A 16603-nucleotide genomic window follows, 5' to 3' on the forward strand; every position below is an offset into this window, starting at 1 on the left:
CAGTAATTTCATTGGTCTGATGTAACGAGGTTAAATGTTTTGGCATGAAGCTTGTTAGCCCAAAATAAAATCCATAAATTAGCCGCATCGTTGTTTAAGCCGCAGTGTTCAAAGTGGATGATAAAAGTAGGCCGGAATTACGGTACTTTCCTCACTCAGTCCATTTTATCAAATTGTATTTATCGGGGGGGGTATAAGTCTTTACATTTCGCATTGCACGATGAAACCTTTGACTTTATTTTGACTTCAAAACTGAGCCCCAAACTCTTCCCTTTATTCCATCGCCATTTCCTGACACAACACTTCAAACGGCATGTTCGGAAGTGCAGATGGAAACACGGGACGTCTCTTAGAATATAAGTGTTGGAGAGCACCGCATTGCTGAAATTACACCTCCCACTTTGTGCTCACTGCGCTCTCGCACAGCACTGACATCATCGCTTCAAGTGCGTCATACCTTCATCCAATGCATCCGTGGCTTCTGCTTCCCTCCTCCTCCTCACGGCTCTCTGTTTTTCTTCTAACCTCTGCTTTTCGGAGTTTGCTTCGTCCCACCGCCCCTCTTCCATTAGCCTCTGGTCCGGTCTCAGTCGGCTGTCCGTCTGTCCCACGCCATCTTCTGACTCATTCAGCGTCAGAGCCAGTGCTGAGAAGTGGTACATGTTCTCAGCATTCTCCCTGAGAGTTGAAAGCAGATAAATCAGTGACATTTCATAATCAATAAGACTGACAGTAATACACTTCAATGCAAAGCACTAAGAGCCTGACGAGACAAGTGCTTACGGGAGAGGGTATTTCTTCCATAGCAGTTTAGGGGACAGGGTCTGATAGACAGTCTTCTGCTTGCCCTCCGATCCGCTGCCTCCTCGGCTGCTCTGAATAATCTTGGCACTCTCTATTCTATCATCCCATGTGCCGGACAGGATATAATGGGCCTGACTTCCACTGTCGGCGACCACACCGGTCACCTGAAACATGACAGAAAAACCGAAACACAAATAATTACACAATGAGTTACAGACAGTAAAATAAGCCGTTCCTCTGTATTTGCAGAACTGCCATGCTGTGTCCAGCAGGGGGCAGCATTGTGCAAATTCACCATCTTCTGATCATTATTGTGTTAAAGTTTATTGTGTGCAATGTGGAGAAGGAGGAGGCTACCTTCCGTGGAACATCCCTGGAGAAATAACTGTAGGGTGAGAATTTGAGCTGACAGGTCTCTTTGGTCCTGTGATTCACAATCTCAATGTCCCCTGACTGCAAAAATACAGACACAAATGGAGACACATCAAGATGCCAGTGAATATACAAACCGTTTAAAATCACCCTTTACTGTATTAACAGAAAAAGTGTGTCAGGCAAATGGACCAAAAATAAATACGTAAATAAAACAAAAAAATTCACGACTCAATGTGGTTGCGTTGAGCGTACATGTCAATCCAGAAAAAGGAATTTTCCGGATTCATAATGCTGAGTACTTGTGAAGCAATTTAAAAAGTGTAACATGTTTGCACATCTACTCCCCAAAACAATCACATGTGGATGTCCATTTGGCTCAAAAAAGCTTGTATCCAAAAGCGATGTCACTGCACACCACTCATTTCATACTCATTTCATAAACAAATAAATAAAACAGGGGTCAGAGAGAAGTAACAAATGGCTATAGGTGAGGGAAGGAGCCAACCATGCAATGAGCTATGAATAGTGGCAAAATATGCCCGGACCAGCTCATTATGCTTCAGACAAAGGATCAAGAAAAAGAGCCATTATATTAGTACACAACTGAAATGGTAAGCCACAAATGTGTGAAAAGGAACCTCACACCTCTTAAACATACATATACAAATACAGACAGACAGACAGATAGACAGATAGACAGATAGACAGATAGACAGATAGACAGATAGACAGATAGATAGAGTTTTTTTCTTATTATTTTGTTTGTTCGTTTATTTAAGAGGTGCTAGATTCCTTCTCACACATTACATGTCACATATTTCACTTCATACGACATGTTTCACTTCAAAAGCTTTTCCACCAGGGTGGTTTCCTTCATCATTAAATTTTTAACACAGTAATTGGTTCCCTTCAGGCGGCCCAATTTTCGGGATTGGGATATGAAATCACATCCTTCGTATACATTCACAGAACTGCAAGACATATTTTCACCTGATCTCAATGATAAATATGTCGATATAATGCAGGGTCATGATCAAACATGGTGAATTGAAGTCATAAAATTTACAATGCCACATATATTATATGCACGCAAATAGTCATTATGCAGGTGGAAGTGTGTTTTGTGTGAAGGTACACATGCTACCGTTTCCTGAATAAAATCCTTGAAGTAATTTGTTGCATGAATTTGTTCTTTCTAGACTCATCTCCTGCCTGAGAATAGCAATTGCCATCAGGATGTGTTTTATTTAATTTTTTTTGCCTACAATCCCTACTTTTTTTCCCTGAGGAGACCAACAAACCCACCTTCTATTTGCATACAGTCTCAAAATGCATGGAGTAATTTGACACAACAAGCCACACTGCAAATATTTTACAATACAATGATGTCTTTAAAATATGTACAAAACAAAGGTGAAATTTCAAGTGAGACAAGAGTGGAAGCCTGTAAATTAATATACATCACAAAACATAAAAAATATCGAAATAGGTGATTAACAACGTTGGGGTTTTATCAGATATAAATGCGAGACAGAAATCCCACAAGTCTGGGAAACTATTCATACACGTTGGACAAAGCTCTGTTTCCTTTCTTTACAACACTGAACTCTGTTGGGCTCTGCCTCCCTGCTGCAAAACAGGAGGAGGATACATACAGGCCACCTTGGAGGTGTCAGACTTAATAGGACATCGCTCAGGGATTTGTAAATAAATGGCAACAAACGACAAGTGCGAGCAGACAGACCTGGTCGATCCACAGTTTCCCCACAATGATGTTGTGCACTGTAGAGGTGACCTTTCTCCACACGTAGTGGTTCCCGCTGGAATGAAACTGCAGGTGAATGGCACCTGGGGAAGGACAAAGAGCGACAGCATGAGATGAAAAACCGCTTGTGTTACTGGACTGCAACTATAAATGTGAAAGGAAGAGACAAGCAATTGCTTCGGCTCTGAAAATGTGTTATATCAGCCACTGAAAATACATTGTCACATTGTGAGGAGTAATCCTGGATGGCTGGTAACATATTTCACCATAAAACCTCAATTTTTTTTTCTTTTCTATGTGGGTACACTTCAGAAGAGAATATGAGAGAAGTCAGATGAATATCACTGCCTCTCTTGGTTGGACAATAAATCTCATTTATTTGAGATAAAAAGCCCTTGAGTTCCTCTGTTCTGGTGCAACAGAGCTCCCTTTATATCCATATTTTATGATTGTGTCAAAATGGTCATAAAGCCATCATGATTTCGTCTTTAACCTCCTCCTCTGGCATGGGTGCTAAAAGAGCGGGTCAGAAGTTTGCCTCTTTAACGTGGATGCAGAGATTTTATTAACTCAATTCTACATGTTGTGACTGTTTTGAGTGGTGGAGCCACTGTTTACAGATGTAACTTGGTTGCTTCCCGGCTGAATATGAAATGCCCTACCCAGAGGCATAATGGAGAGGTATTTGCCACGGAATTTGCTGGCGATTGTGATTTCCTGCCACAGGGTCCAGCCTCGTTGGGAAATCACATGATGTGCAGCTGCGGGTGGGTGATGGCTCACCTAAAACGAAAAACAGACAAAACACCACAAGCAGAATGTTAAAGTCATGCATCCTTAGCTTAACAATGAAGCAGATGTAGCGTAACGCTGCGTGTGTTTTTGCAAAAAAGGAAATGTTATCGTGGCTTCGCTGTTACCTGCTCACACAGCGAGCGGTAACCAAACTCCTCCCGGCGATCTAGCTCGTAGGTCTCGCCCAAGAGGGGATTGAAGGGCTTGGCTGTCCGGTGCACCGTAGTGGAATAGGAGGAGATGGAGAAGGCGGCGACCAGGCACATCTGCTCGAGGGAAGAGTCACAGCGCGCCGCCTTGTCCAGAAGCTCGTGATACTCCAAGTCTTCCGTTAAACGCTGCAGCATGGACAGAGGTTCATTGAAGTTCACCTGAAAGGAAAATTGAAGAGGCATGTATCTTAATGAATACAATCTATTTACATTAGTGTGAAAGCATGAATACATGCACATACATGCGACCCGTGCTTAACCCTCATATTATGTTAAGGGTCAATTTGACCCATTTCACCCATTGACCCAATGGGTCAAATTGTCCCCCCACATAACATGAGGGTTACATACTTACAGGCATGGGGATTTTGGAGAGCTCCTTCCCAATGCAGTTCTTCATAATACTCCACAAGTTAAGAGAGTAGTTGGGCTTGTCTGGGATATGAGTCCTCCGCTGTCTGCGCGGCTGCAGCTCCTTCCCTGACACCTCATTGCAGCTTGGAGACATCTGCGATTAGTGTGTTGGGAAGAGAGTTGGGGAGGAGAGGAAGCCTTTAAAGTTTGGGTAACAAGGAGATTCAACATGTTAAAATTGGAGAAATATACTTCAAGGACGATGTGAGTGGCACAGAAAGTGAGACGCTTTAGGGGAGGGAACAGAAGACGTGTCCGTGAGAGAGAAGTGGCGGCAAAAGAGCGGCGAGAAGAGAGCAGTGCAGATTTTTGATTTCAATGAATGATGGGACTTATGTCTTTTGGATTATGAATGGGACAATGACACATCGGGAAACACATAATACAAGGCAGCGAGGATCTTTTGAACAACTACAGAGGAACAATAAGTGAATATAAATCAATCACCGAGCTGTGGGCTTGTGGAGAACAATCCAACAACTGAAGTATGCAGTATGCAAGAGGTCGGGGCTATTAGTCGGATTATTAAAAGACTTACATGGTCGTCCTGGTTCCAGTCATTAGACTGACCCCCACTTGCTCCGCTCAAATTGCTCTGAGATCGCCTGGAAAAGAAAATGTGAGCTCTTGGCACAGAGGCTTTCATTCACCTCTATCATTTGCAACATGCATAAAAACAAGGGGGATAAGAAATAGAGCATGGGGTTTTATTAATCAGATCAGACGAGAGTTGTCTAGTTTCAAACTCAATAGATTTGAGTGGCAAGAGAGAAGAGCAAACCATAACCACGTGCGTGCGCGTTAATTGTTACTCTATACTAGAAAACATTAGATCATGCTGAGAGATAACCCATAGTGGTTTCACATGTTCTCACTTCCAACAGTTTTCCAAATTAAAAAAGGCAAAACAAAGGAAAAAACAATATGGATCCCTGGGTGAGACCGACCTGTGCTGTGTGTTCTCAGTGGCAGTCACTGTGATAAAGGCAGGGGAATCCTCCATGGCATCAAAGTATTCAGTATCTTCATCTTCATCACTCGCCTCTTCTTTCAGCGGCCTCTCGCTCCCTTCTGTCAGGAAGGAGAAATTGTGAGTGCTTCCAAACAGAAGCGTCACATGCTTGGTGAGTTTGTATTCTAGAAGGTGATCACATACTCGTGGTGATTAATCAAGAAATAATCAGCTTAGAAAAAAACAGGCTGTTTCAGCTGGGTAACCGGCCTCAATGACAGAAATTCCTCAAGGAGTTCTTCTCATGTCTACATTCAATATTCAGTGACCTGTCATGGTAATAAAATATAGCTTCCAACACTGAGGCGCCACTCCTCGAGTAATCCTGCTACTCTTTAATGAAGTGACTATTAATAATGAGGAGGATAAAACCTTCAGTCAAACATCTATCTTGAAAATGTTTTCATAGCACATTATTCTTCCATGTCTTTTTTCAGCTGAGATTCTTTTTTATGTTACCGATGATGAATTATTTAAAAAAGCTTGAGGAACGAACAGTATTTTTATACAGAATATCTGGAGATTGTACAACAAAATGAAACAAGATTGGGCTTGTGAGAGAGAGATGGAGTGAGACAATCCATTTCGGACTAAATGCTTTAAATGTGCCTCAGTCTCTTCTGTCTAATCTTGGAAATTAACCAGGGGGAGCAAACTTGTCCTGAGGCATCTCCCAATCGCAATTTCAATCCATTTACTTTTAGCTGGCTGTCAACGCTTCACCTGTGTCTCCCAGTATTTTCAGGGGAGATAACCTCTGCGGAAAATCGGACAATTTGGCCCTTCACTGGGCCACCGAACAACGATGTTGCTCTCGGAAAGGCAATAAATAAGTAAGTAACATTTCTCATTAAAAAATAATTTAATCAAAACCCTTCAGACGAGAAGATGAATATTGATGATGGCAAGCCCCGGGTTACGCATGACCTTTAGATAGCGAGGTTCTGTCCATCACTGAGACCCGTTGGTCAGTCTGTCTCACCCTTGTTGGTGATGGGGGCACTTGGTGTGCTGGATACAAGCGTGGGAGCTTCTCTCCACGCTCGCTCCAGGCTGTTATGCTGCTTGGCAAGCTGCTCAATGGTCTCCTCTAGGTGAGCACGCTGCTCTCGCTCATACTGCAGCGCCCGCTGCCACCTCCGACTGTGAGTTTCAGCTAGGTCCAGGAAGTCACGACAAGCCTGTGGTAACACAAGACCTTCAGCGCATAGCCAAATAGACCATAGGCAAAGTTTCACTTCTATATTACTGTCTAAAAAGGTCATTTACTTTAAAAAGTTTACAATGTCTAAAAAAAAACACACCATATGCAAAGATTTTTTTTCCATCTAAATATTACTTTAAGCTTGAGGGTGAAATGATTTCCCTGGGTAATTTAACATAGTCACAACGTGGTGAATATGATGAAGGAATGTAATAAGGTTTTGGAAAAACTTTTAAAATATCATTTAAAAATAAAACACACACAAAAAAAATGACTGCTATTGATAAAATCCAAGCAGAAACTAAATAACTTGGGACATGAAAAGCGATGGAGGGATTTGTGCTGTACATTTTTGAATCGGGGGCTATTTGTCATCACTGCAAAAATCAATATATTCTTCGAGTGTCTGCCAAGATTCTTAAATGTGTCTCTGAAAGTTCTGTATACAAGGCAATGGCTAAGTCAAGAGGCGCCATCATCACTGTGTGGCAAATGATTTGAGCTCACGGATGAATTAAATGTCAGCATTTTCCACCACCTCTGCCTCAAAGTAACCTCGAAAGTAAATTACCTCTAACACCAACAGCTGCGAGGTCCCATGACAGAAATGTCATAGAAGTGTCACAGGGCACAGCCCCCACAAATAGTTTTACAAATCTCTAGTACTTAAATTCAGAATATTTTGTAGCACTGAGGGCTCAATGTTGCTTTAACCCCCGGCTTGGGTATAATACAGAAGTGATATGATTCTCCATACTATATCTGACAAATTACCCTCCTGTGCAAGCAGTGGCATGAGACTTAACAAGATCCATTTATATTGAGTGTTTGCTGCAGACAGGAGGACAACGAAGTGATGAATGTGTCACACGGTAAGATAACCTGTGATGCCTTGTTGGTAATTTGTATTTAGAGTGTACATTTCCATTTACAGGAATAGCCAGTTATGCACACTAAAGTAATGTATATACATGCACGCACAGACACACATGCATACACATGTTTCTGACATCCTCATCACATACTGTACCACCTCCTCCCACAGGGGGTTGCTGGCATAGTCACATTCCAGCAATGTCTTATTCTCAGCCCTTCTCCATTTGTATATATCTATTTATATTGTATATACAAACATACTGGTTTTGTTACTGTAATGGGTTGTGTCAGGAACCACGTGGACAATCTACCCTGCGCGGGATCCAAACCCCCACACTCTTGCATCGAAGTCACAACTGAGCTATCATGCCAGTGGACTGGTAGAGATGGGATGGAGGTGGAAGGCACCTCCAATGACGCTGCAGAACAACCAAGCGTAAGATTCTTTGGGATTTCTAGATCCAGATGAGTCCATCAGACATAGCGGTGGATGCAGCAATTCCAAGTCCCAAGTAACATCAGCGAGAAAGTGCATGAGTAGCTGGAGAAATACCAGGGCCTCAAGGAAGAGTTTGAGAAGATGTGGAGGGAGTAAAGGCAGGAGTGGTGGTATATAAGTAGAAAGATTTATGCGTGTGTGTGTGTGTGTATATATATATATATATATATATATATATATATATATATATATATATATATATATATATATATATATATACAAACAAGATCATTATTGACATTGCACATTCCTGTGCAGCACAATTTAGTTTGATAGCGATCCTTGTCACAGCAGCAATAATGTTTATAAGAACTCAAGTATAAGTAGCAATAAGAATAAGTATAGGACAAGTAGCAATAAAAGAAAAGCATGAAAATACACATACATACAATATACGATGATACATATATATGTGACCAGTTCTGGAAAAAAAACACAACATCTCTGTTTCATCTCTTACCTCCAGCGGTCTCGCAAGAAGTGTCTCAACTATCAATGTCAGTGTTACAGCTTAAATACAAAAGGCACATGTGATGGTGACATCCGCTTCCTCATGATGCGAAACTAAACACTCGCTTAAAAACTTTGACAGTTCCACATTTTAACTGCTGAGTCTCCAATCAGGACTCAGACTGCATGCGACTTCCGCTGGGGCAACGCAAGGTTGATCAAAGGCTACAAGTAGCTGCACGGCCACGCAGGAAGGGATGGGTATTTGCTAACTTGCATTCTAAAATATATATATATATATATATATATTCATTTACAAACTTCAGAGGTTACAGTCGGTCACCAACCCCCATGGCCATTCAGCTCTGAATACAACATATTATTACAACTAGACTCTTTTACGGAGTACATATTCAGAATAGAAGCATATTCTTCTTACTAAAAGCTGGTTCTCCGCAAAATTAATGTCAATTTAATAACTTCAGCAGTCAAATGGTTCTACTTCATGCTTGTCCAGAAAGTTACAATTTTCCAGAAGAGTTAATTTAAAAAAGATGTGGCAGCAAGGAGACAACGGGATAATTATTTTGAGCAATGGCCTTACAGATAATTTAAGCGCCATCTATACATGTCCTTTTTATCTGAAACAAGAATGGCTCAAATCTCCTTATGCAATGTGTTAGCACAAAGTAATAATCCCTTTTCTGTGCGGTTTGAAATAAATCATACTGTCAGAACACTTGCAGCTTAACCACATATTAGCAGTCAGTGAAACAGATGTAAACCTTTTAGAATTAAACCTACCAGACAAATAACGCAGACGTGCATTATAGTGTAATAAGCACCCACTGCCCAAAGAATAAACAAATTCAGAGGCAAGAAGATGAAAATACTTCATATGGTTGTCGGCTCTATTCACAAGACTGTCTTTTTCTAATTCAGATCAGAAGGCGGTAAATCGAAGCTGCGATCACGCAACCTTCCCCCCGACTATTACGCACAAAATGAACTCAACCCCAGGGTGCGCACAACTGAGGAGAAGTGAAAAAGGCCTAGATACAAGTGAACTTACACACCTGATGCTGGTGATCAGATCCAGCATTACCGAATATGATCACCTTTCTGTGTTTTACATTGCTTTGTTTAATTATGCAAATAAGATTAAACATTTGGTCGGGATTATGAGACTCTCACAGAACGTCATTCTGTGACTCTTTTCTCAGAGGATCTTACCATCTTACCATCTTACCATAGAGCCTTTGAGGAGAAATGTCTTGACATCACTGACTCAACTGAACTCATTTCAAATTACTTAACAGTTTTGATGTATCATTGCCTTTCAGAAATAACTCATTGGCGCTCCTGTTTTACCGTGCAGTACTGTGAGCTGAGCTCATTTCTCATCACTCCCTAAACACGGTATTAATGACAACCGGCACTTAAGTCACATCAATCATGATGACGCCATGATGAATATAACTCCCCGCTAGCTGCTAGTCACTGCAGAATCCCATGGTCTGTGCTGCCTGGGATACTTACATTGATCATAGCATTGGAAGTGATGCGGAAGAGGGTGGCACGCTCATTGACCGCCTTGATTTTCTCCCCGCCTTCTACTGGGACTTTAAGACCCTCGAGTTCACTCAGGGACCGTTGCAATGCTGCCCCGTGCTTGGCGATCAGGTCATTACAGGTGCTGAGGTCGTCAAGTTTGCTGACGAGAACCTTTAGGGTTCCCTGAATGTCGCTGTGGTCCGACTGAGATGTGGGCTCCTCATCTCCAGAGTCATCTAGAAAAAAACAGGCACACAGATAATGTAGCATGGCTTCACTGTGATTTGTGATACAAAGAAAGAAATAATCACAGATAGGGAATATGCCTAAAAAAGACTCACGGTAAAAATGAAAATTCTGGTTGTCAATGACAACAAACGTAAATGTTTGATTTATTGGGTTTCTTTCATAGAAAAGGATCATCCATAGTTAGAAGCCTTTGCTGTAACAGCCGCCTTTCTCGGTGACGTCACTGGAACGAGGTTACACGAGGGCACACAGAAAACACATGAACGCTGTTGCAACATCAGCCCTACAGTACTCACGTTCACTCGCTGCAAACAGAAAAATAATACTGACGTAAACCAGATCAAAAGAGAATCTCAACAGAAAATCTCGGGAAAAAGTTGTTGTTTTTTTTCCAAGGAAACTGGATTATGAGCTTAAACAATTATGTGCTCAGGTGCTTAAATATAAATCAATGAAGAGGAATAGCCTCACAGTAAAGCAAAGAGAGCACGAGTGGTTTGAATTATATAAATAAATCAGACAAAAGAAGCCCATATGGCGGGGATACGGTGGAAACACATAGGTGGAAGTCCTTTCATCAAGAAAAAAAGTAGGAATAGAAATATAAGGTGAAAATGGGGACATGGAGGTAGAGGAGGCATCATTCTTAGAGGCTGAATATACTTCTGTAACACCGAGGTTTAAAGTTGGAGTGCTTCCCTCACTAAGCCATCAACGTCTGAAAGTGCTGCTTTTCTGTCTCAGAGACTCAAGCTGGACGAGTATGAAATGTCACACTTTTAAGTCTGTTATCAAGCTGAAAGGAGAAATGGACACAGGCTTCATGAGAGGTTTGACTCAAGAATCGCTTTCACAAACAATCTGGGTAGTTTTGGCAGAAACATTGCAGCGTTTAATTAATTTGTCCTCGATATAAGCGAGGGCCCGGTGGAACTGTGACACAATCCTAGGTGGTTCAAGTTCCCTCTCCGGTAAAACATCAAACTTGTTTGATTGACAAACTGCAGTTCATGAATACGTGTGTCAGATTCAGTCACACTGCTCAAATCATACATACACACACAAATATGCACAAATATGTATGCAATTTTAGAGAGGGACATAAAATGAGGGACATAATAATTCAACCAGTTTTGGAAATTTCATGGACTGCACACAGTGTTAAATGCCTATGTGATGGATGGAGCGGGCTTTATTTACAAATATTTAACATTTTTTGGCATCATATATCACACTTGGCAGTGGAGTGTATGTGTGTCAGTTTTGTAAGAAACTCAGAAAATGACATATGAATAGAAATAATATAACAATTAAACAGCTGTACTGTTTAGTATCTATCAACTGTAGACTGTTTGTTGAGAGGTTATAGGAATAAAATAGTTATGTCATGTAAAACAAACAGCTAGCTGGCAGTGCCGCTGTAGAGTCAACAAATGAAATGCAGTGATTATTTCCAGTTCCACACACTCAGAAGAGATTGAAGATAGAGGCAACTCAGGTGTTTTAAATTTTCCTTTTATAATTTCTACTGTGTCTGAGGCAGCCATGGGGCCTTCAGCCAGCTGGAGACGCAGAAGCCCCGATGGTCAACCCAGAATAGACTGAAGATTATGCAGCATCAGAATGCCTTGGAAATTTGGTGGGGCGGGTGGGATCAGGGCCATCTGGGCCACCTCCGCGATCAGGTCCCCCAAATAACCGCACCATAGAAGAAATTTTCAAGAGCCATTGGAGCTGGACAAAAGCAAAGACAATTTCCAACTTGGCCAAAGAACAGCTTGTGGAATTAAATAGTCTCTAAAAATGTCTCCATATCGCAAGCTCTGGCACCAATATGATACATCTGCGAAAGGCTAATATTGCCCAATAAAATTGTATGAACCATCTCTTGGTAGTTTTTTTTTATTCCTTCCCATTTTGTTTTCGCCACCTTGACACCAAATCCACTATTCCATATTTTACCCACAAAGTCACCACATTCACAATGGTGTTTATTTTTGTGTGGTTACAATACACAACTAAATTAACTACATTACATTAATTCTATTGACACCCGTTGAGGCGAAAAGCTTGAGTTACGGCAAACATACAGAACGTTTGATATTTTACTCAAACAAAATTTTACTCTGAAGGTCAGTTCTACATATCAGTGTAGAACTGACCTGCAGATAATTAAGAGTATTTAAAATACAACAGTAAGGTTGTAATCAACAAGACAATATTCCAATTATGTTCACAAAAACAAGTTGTTGAAGAACAGTTGTACTTGTCATGTGAACGGGAGTAAAGGTAGGAAGAGGAGAAACGTGTTGGGGGGATGAATAGAAGGAGAGAAAATATGTCTCACCATGTCTGCATTCCCGGGTGTCCATTTCACCCAGAGGTAACAAAAGTTCAGCCAGGAAGAAGCTGCATTCGCTGCCGAGCTCCAGCCCCTGAACTAATGTGTGAACAAGCTGAATAGGGTTTCACACAAACACTGTCTGCCCATTAAAAGGCCAGCGGCAAAAACTACACGGCCCAGCCAATTGTCGACACACGGGCCGACACACTGCAACAAAATAGAAGGGGATGCGCATCAGAAAATGTCGCCACAACACACCCACTAGCGGATATAAGAAACACGGGTATATACAAAATGTAACAATTTCCATAATCAAAATATACAAATAAAGATGATGAATAGAAAAAAAGCAATTTTTTAAAGTACTTTGGGTTTTTTTTTTAGTAGTACAAGAAAATCCAGTCCAGTTGCTACGAGAACCTCCTCAAACATACTTCTTAAAGGGTTTCTTTCAACAGATAAGTTAGTGGGGAAGTTTGCCTAATTTTGGACATCCTCAAACCAGACAGCAATTCATTTTACCTTGAATAAATTTACTCAAATTCTACTCCAGTCTAGTTGACACTTTTCAAATATAGCTTTACATCAAGCAATCGGACACCGGGAGGGCCAACAACCATTAAATGACAGAAATTTCTCAAACATACTCTGGTTGGTTTCGGATCTTTATGGGCCAATCCCATCTGCAAGATTACAGCATCTGAAAATGAATTTCTCATTATACTAGCTTTAGTTAACTTTGACAATTGTGTCATAACACAAATCTAATCTGTTTAGACTCAGCAAAAACTCAGAGGGGGAAATATTTTAATTCTTTAGCCCATTGATTCCCATTCAAGGTATTCATAAAAATCCCAGTTTTATCTTTATTTTGTAAGACACAAGCACAATCATGAAAATGAAACATATCCATTTCATATTGGCTGTGATTACTTACCGTCACTTGTAATCTGTTGCACTGCAATGCTTAAACTGTTGGAATTTTGGCATGAACTTGAAAGTTGTTGAGAGTTGTGTCTTGATTTGGACCAATGTACAAAGAAAATGCCCACTCTGACAGAACATAAGCACCAGACTATCTTTGCAAAGTGCGACTAATTCCTTTCTGCTCGTATCTCTGTCGCCATCTGGACTGAAGAAAGGAGGGCTCTCTATCGCTTCCAGGGAGGGGGTTGAGGCGACTGGCTTGTGTGGAAATTCAATGAAGTTTATCAAGAGACGAGCGAGACTTGACGGCAGTGCTGTGAATACCATAAAAGCAGCGGTACTCGACTTTTTTTGGCTTATCACAGCCTTCCACTTACTGAACAAGTGGAATAACTGCTGAATAAGTTTAATAATTCAAGGTGAACATTTGATTACAATATGAAGTCCTCATAGGTCATTTTTGGACCTTTAAAATGCTTATTTGCATTAAGCAAATTCAAATAGTTATGAATATCCCGACTAGGATTACGTTTTATTTGTTATGTGAGTCTTATGGAGACATTTCACACATCCTTAGTACTGAATGCTTCCTATGTGGCACAAACACAACGTGTTGTATGAATACTGTAAAAGCACATGTTTTTAATTTGTTTTTGTAGTACCATAATTTCCGGACTATTGAGCACACCTCAATATAAGCCGCACCGGCTAGCCGATCGCTATCTTGGCCTTCCTTCTGCGTACTAAAACCGTCAAAGTCATCATCTTCGATATCGGAGTTGAACAAACTCAGAATTTCCCGGTCATTTCATTGGTCCGATTTGACGAAGATAAATGTTTTAGCAGCATGAAGCTCGTTAGCCCCCCCCAAAAAAAAAATCCACATATTAGCTGCATCGTTGTTTAAGTGAAAAAAGTTGCGGCTTATCGTATGGAAATTACGGTACTTGTCTCACTTCATCTTTACTTAAATGCACAGCAAGCCACCATGTAGCTAAAAACAAGGCAATTCTGAAATAGTGAACCCTGGTCACAAATTGTTCCGACACAGTCCTTTTCACTTCACTCTATCACTCACATCTGAAATGATGAGAGCAACTCTGTCAAGCGTGTGTCACAGATGTAACATGAGAAAAAAAAGGGAGCCTGGGTTTCATACTCATTTTATGTCTGTAAACAGTATGTATGGTGTCTATATCCATGTCACAGCTTGTACCTCATCGTCCCTCAAGACCAAAGTGTATGGCGCTCTTCAAAGAAGCTGACACTGTGAGCCTGGAAGCACATTAGCACTCAAGTCATGTCTCAAGGGCGGACCACATCCCCCATTCCTCCTCCCACAGACTACCACCCTGGAGAACCCTGCATAGACAGAAATGCGAGTCAATTTCCAGTTCCCAATGTGTCTCAACCAGATCTTCCACTTCATCAAGATGACATAATTTACTGGGTATCTGTTTCTTGGATGCAAAGTAGGTCACACCATCTCAAATCACGGCATCACGCACTCATCCACCTTCCTTCGTTTCAAATAGCCTCTTTGCCCTTCAGTCCATCTACTGTATATGGTCAATGCAGTGTCGTGCAAAGAGAGACAGGGGTGGAGCAAGGAAGGAGGGCTGTTGGGTGAATGTAATTGGCAGAGTAGCAGTAATATGCTTCCCAGCTATCAAGGCTTGTCTTTCTGCACATCCCAAAGGATGGGCTGTCAGAAAAGTGGAGCCAGGACTGGCTGACAAGACACCACAATGCGGCAGGAAAACAAGGAAACCAAGCGTGTGGTAGAAATATTTGGATACTGAGATGGAACTTGAACATATATAGTAATTAACAGCATTTTACAGGTCAACATCAAAATAATGTTAGGTCATTCATAAAAAACCTGACTGTGCACTCATTAAATATATATTTAACAATCATAAGTTATGCTCAGAACACAGTACTTTTGAACAGGAGGGAGAGTCTGACATGCCAGTGCAAAACAAACACATTGACATTGAGATGGTTTGGCAGACACAGACTAGAAAATTGCAAACTACAGTCAACCCCGTGATGGACGTTATCTTTTGTTATTTAAGTATTGTTGATTTTTCAAAGTTTTTCAAACTAAAAGAATGAACAGGTTTGAGGGGTGGTGATTCCGGAAGCTGGAACTTGTGGTGAATCTGAATTCATTGAATTAAAATGAGATGTGTTCATGTTAATTAAACAAATAAGTAAGGCTGGGTTTGATATACAGTACACCATGGAATAATAGGAAAATCCAAACAAAATATAATATAGCAGGGGATTATGTAGTAAGCAGGCTATGGCACAAAGCAGGGTGAGATCTCACTAATATTTTCCCTAACAAGGTAATATGATTTTAGTAGTGAGCTTGTTTGGACCTGTGTAATCAGAGTGGAAATAAAGATTTTGGGAAAAAAGCAAATGTGATAAAGTCAGTATTGTTATTTAAGGCTTTCCATAATTCAATTAGAGGAGCAATTACTGTACTGTAATATGTGCCCCAGTCAGATCATTGGCTGCCTGCGTTGTTAAATAACATTCTTTGTCACACGTTTTTGTCCAAAGCAACTCACAAAACCAAATTTCATCGTCATCATCATATATTCTGTACATTGCAAATATCAAATAACTTACGTACAGTGTTATATGAAACTCATAATATACAGTTACAAAATGTTGGCTATCTAAAATTGACTTCATAGATTGCTTTTCTACCTTAGCAGCACTCAAAAGTCCTTACACTCTCCTCTCACTCTCTCTCTCTCACACACACACACACACACACACACACACACACACACAAACACACAAACACACAAACACACAAACACACAAACACACACACACACACACACACACACACACACACACACACACACACACACACACACACACACACACACACACACACACACACACACACACACACACACACACAGGAGATTGTAATGTAAAGTGCCAGACAGCTGATCAGGAGCAATAGGGGTTCAGTGCAAGGACAAAGTCGAAAGGGTCCCAGGGGAGCAGTGGGATCAAACCATCAATTTTCCAATTACCAATCACACTTCCCACCAGGTCAGGCAACACCCCCAAAATTGATAGCTTATAATTGAA

The 16603-nt window shown here is 40.9% G+C and overlaps 1 protein-coding gene across 6 annotated transcripts in view; it reads right to left on the minus strand.

Moving 5' to 3' along the window:
- Nucleotides 1-16603, minus strand: part of osbp2b (oxysterol binding protein 2b) — a 43007-nt gene that overhangs the window by 5716 nt on the left and 20688 nt on the right. For 3 of the 6 annotated variants that reach the window (XM_086174419.1, XM_086174416.1, XM_086174414.1), the window contains exons 3-13: nucleotides 9946-10196; nucleotides 6360-6558; nucleotides 5313-5436; nucleotides 4904-4970; nucleotides 4307-4459; nucleotides 3865-4110; nucleotides 3607-3727; nucleotides 2924-3027; nucleotides 1162-1257; nucleotides 784-968; nucleotides 458-678 (exon numbers count right to left, since the gene is read on the minus strand). In XM_086174419.1, the coding sequence (XP_086030545.1) occupies nucleotides 458-678; nucleotides 784-968; nucleotides 1162-1257; nucleotides 2924-3027; nucleotides 3607-3727; nucleotides 3865-4110; nucleotides 4307-4459; nucleotides 4904-4970; nucleotides 5313-5436; nucleotides 6360-6558; nucleotides 9946-10196 (1767 nt within the window). Of the gene's footprint in view, nucleotides 1-457; nucleotides 679-783; nucleotides 969-1161; nucleotides 1258-2923; nucleotides 3028-3606; nucleotides 3728-3864; nucleotides 4111-4306; nucleotides 4460-4903; nucleotides 4971-5312; nucleotides 5437-6359; nucleotides 6559-9945; nucleotides 10197-12556; nucleotides 12649-16603 lie in introns of those variants that run through there. The other 3 variants (XM_086174417.1, XM_086174415.1, XM_086174420.1) reach the window with 2 other exon arrangements.

Source organism: Fistularia commersonii, chromosome 26 (assembly GCF_037954325.1).
Source record: "Fistularia commersonii isolate RoL2024-O1a breed Wild chromosome 26, RoL_Fcom_v1.0, whole genome shotgun sequence".
In the NCBI taxonomy this organism is placed as follows: Eukaryota; Metazoa; Chordata; class Actinopteri; order Syngnathiformes; family Fistulariidae; genus Fistularia; species Fistularia commersonii.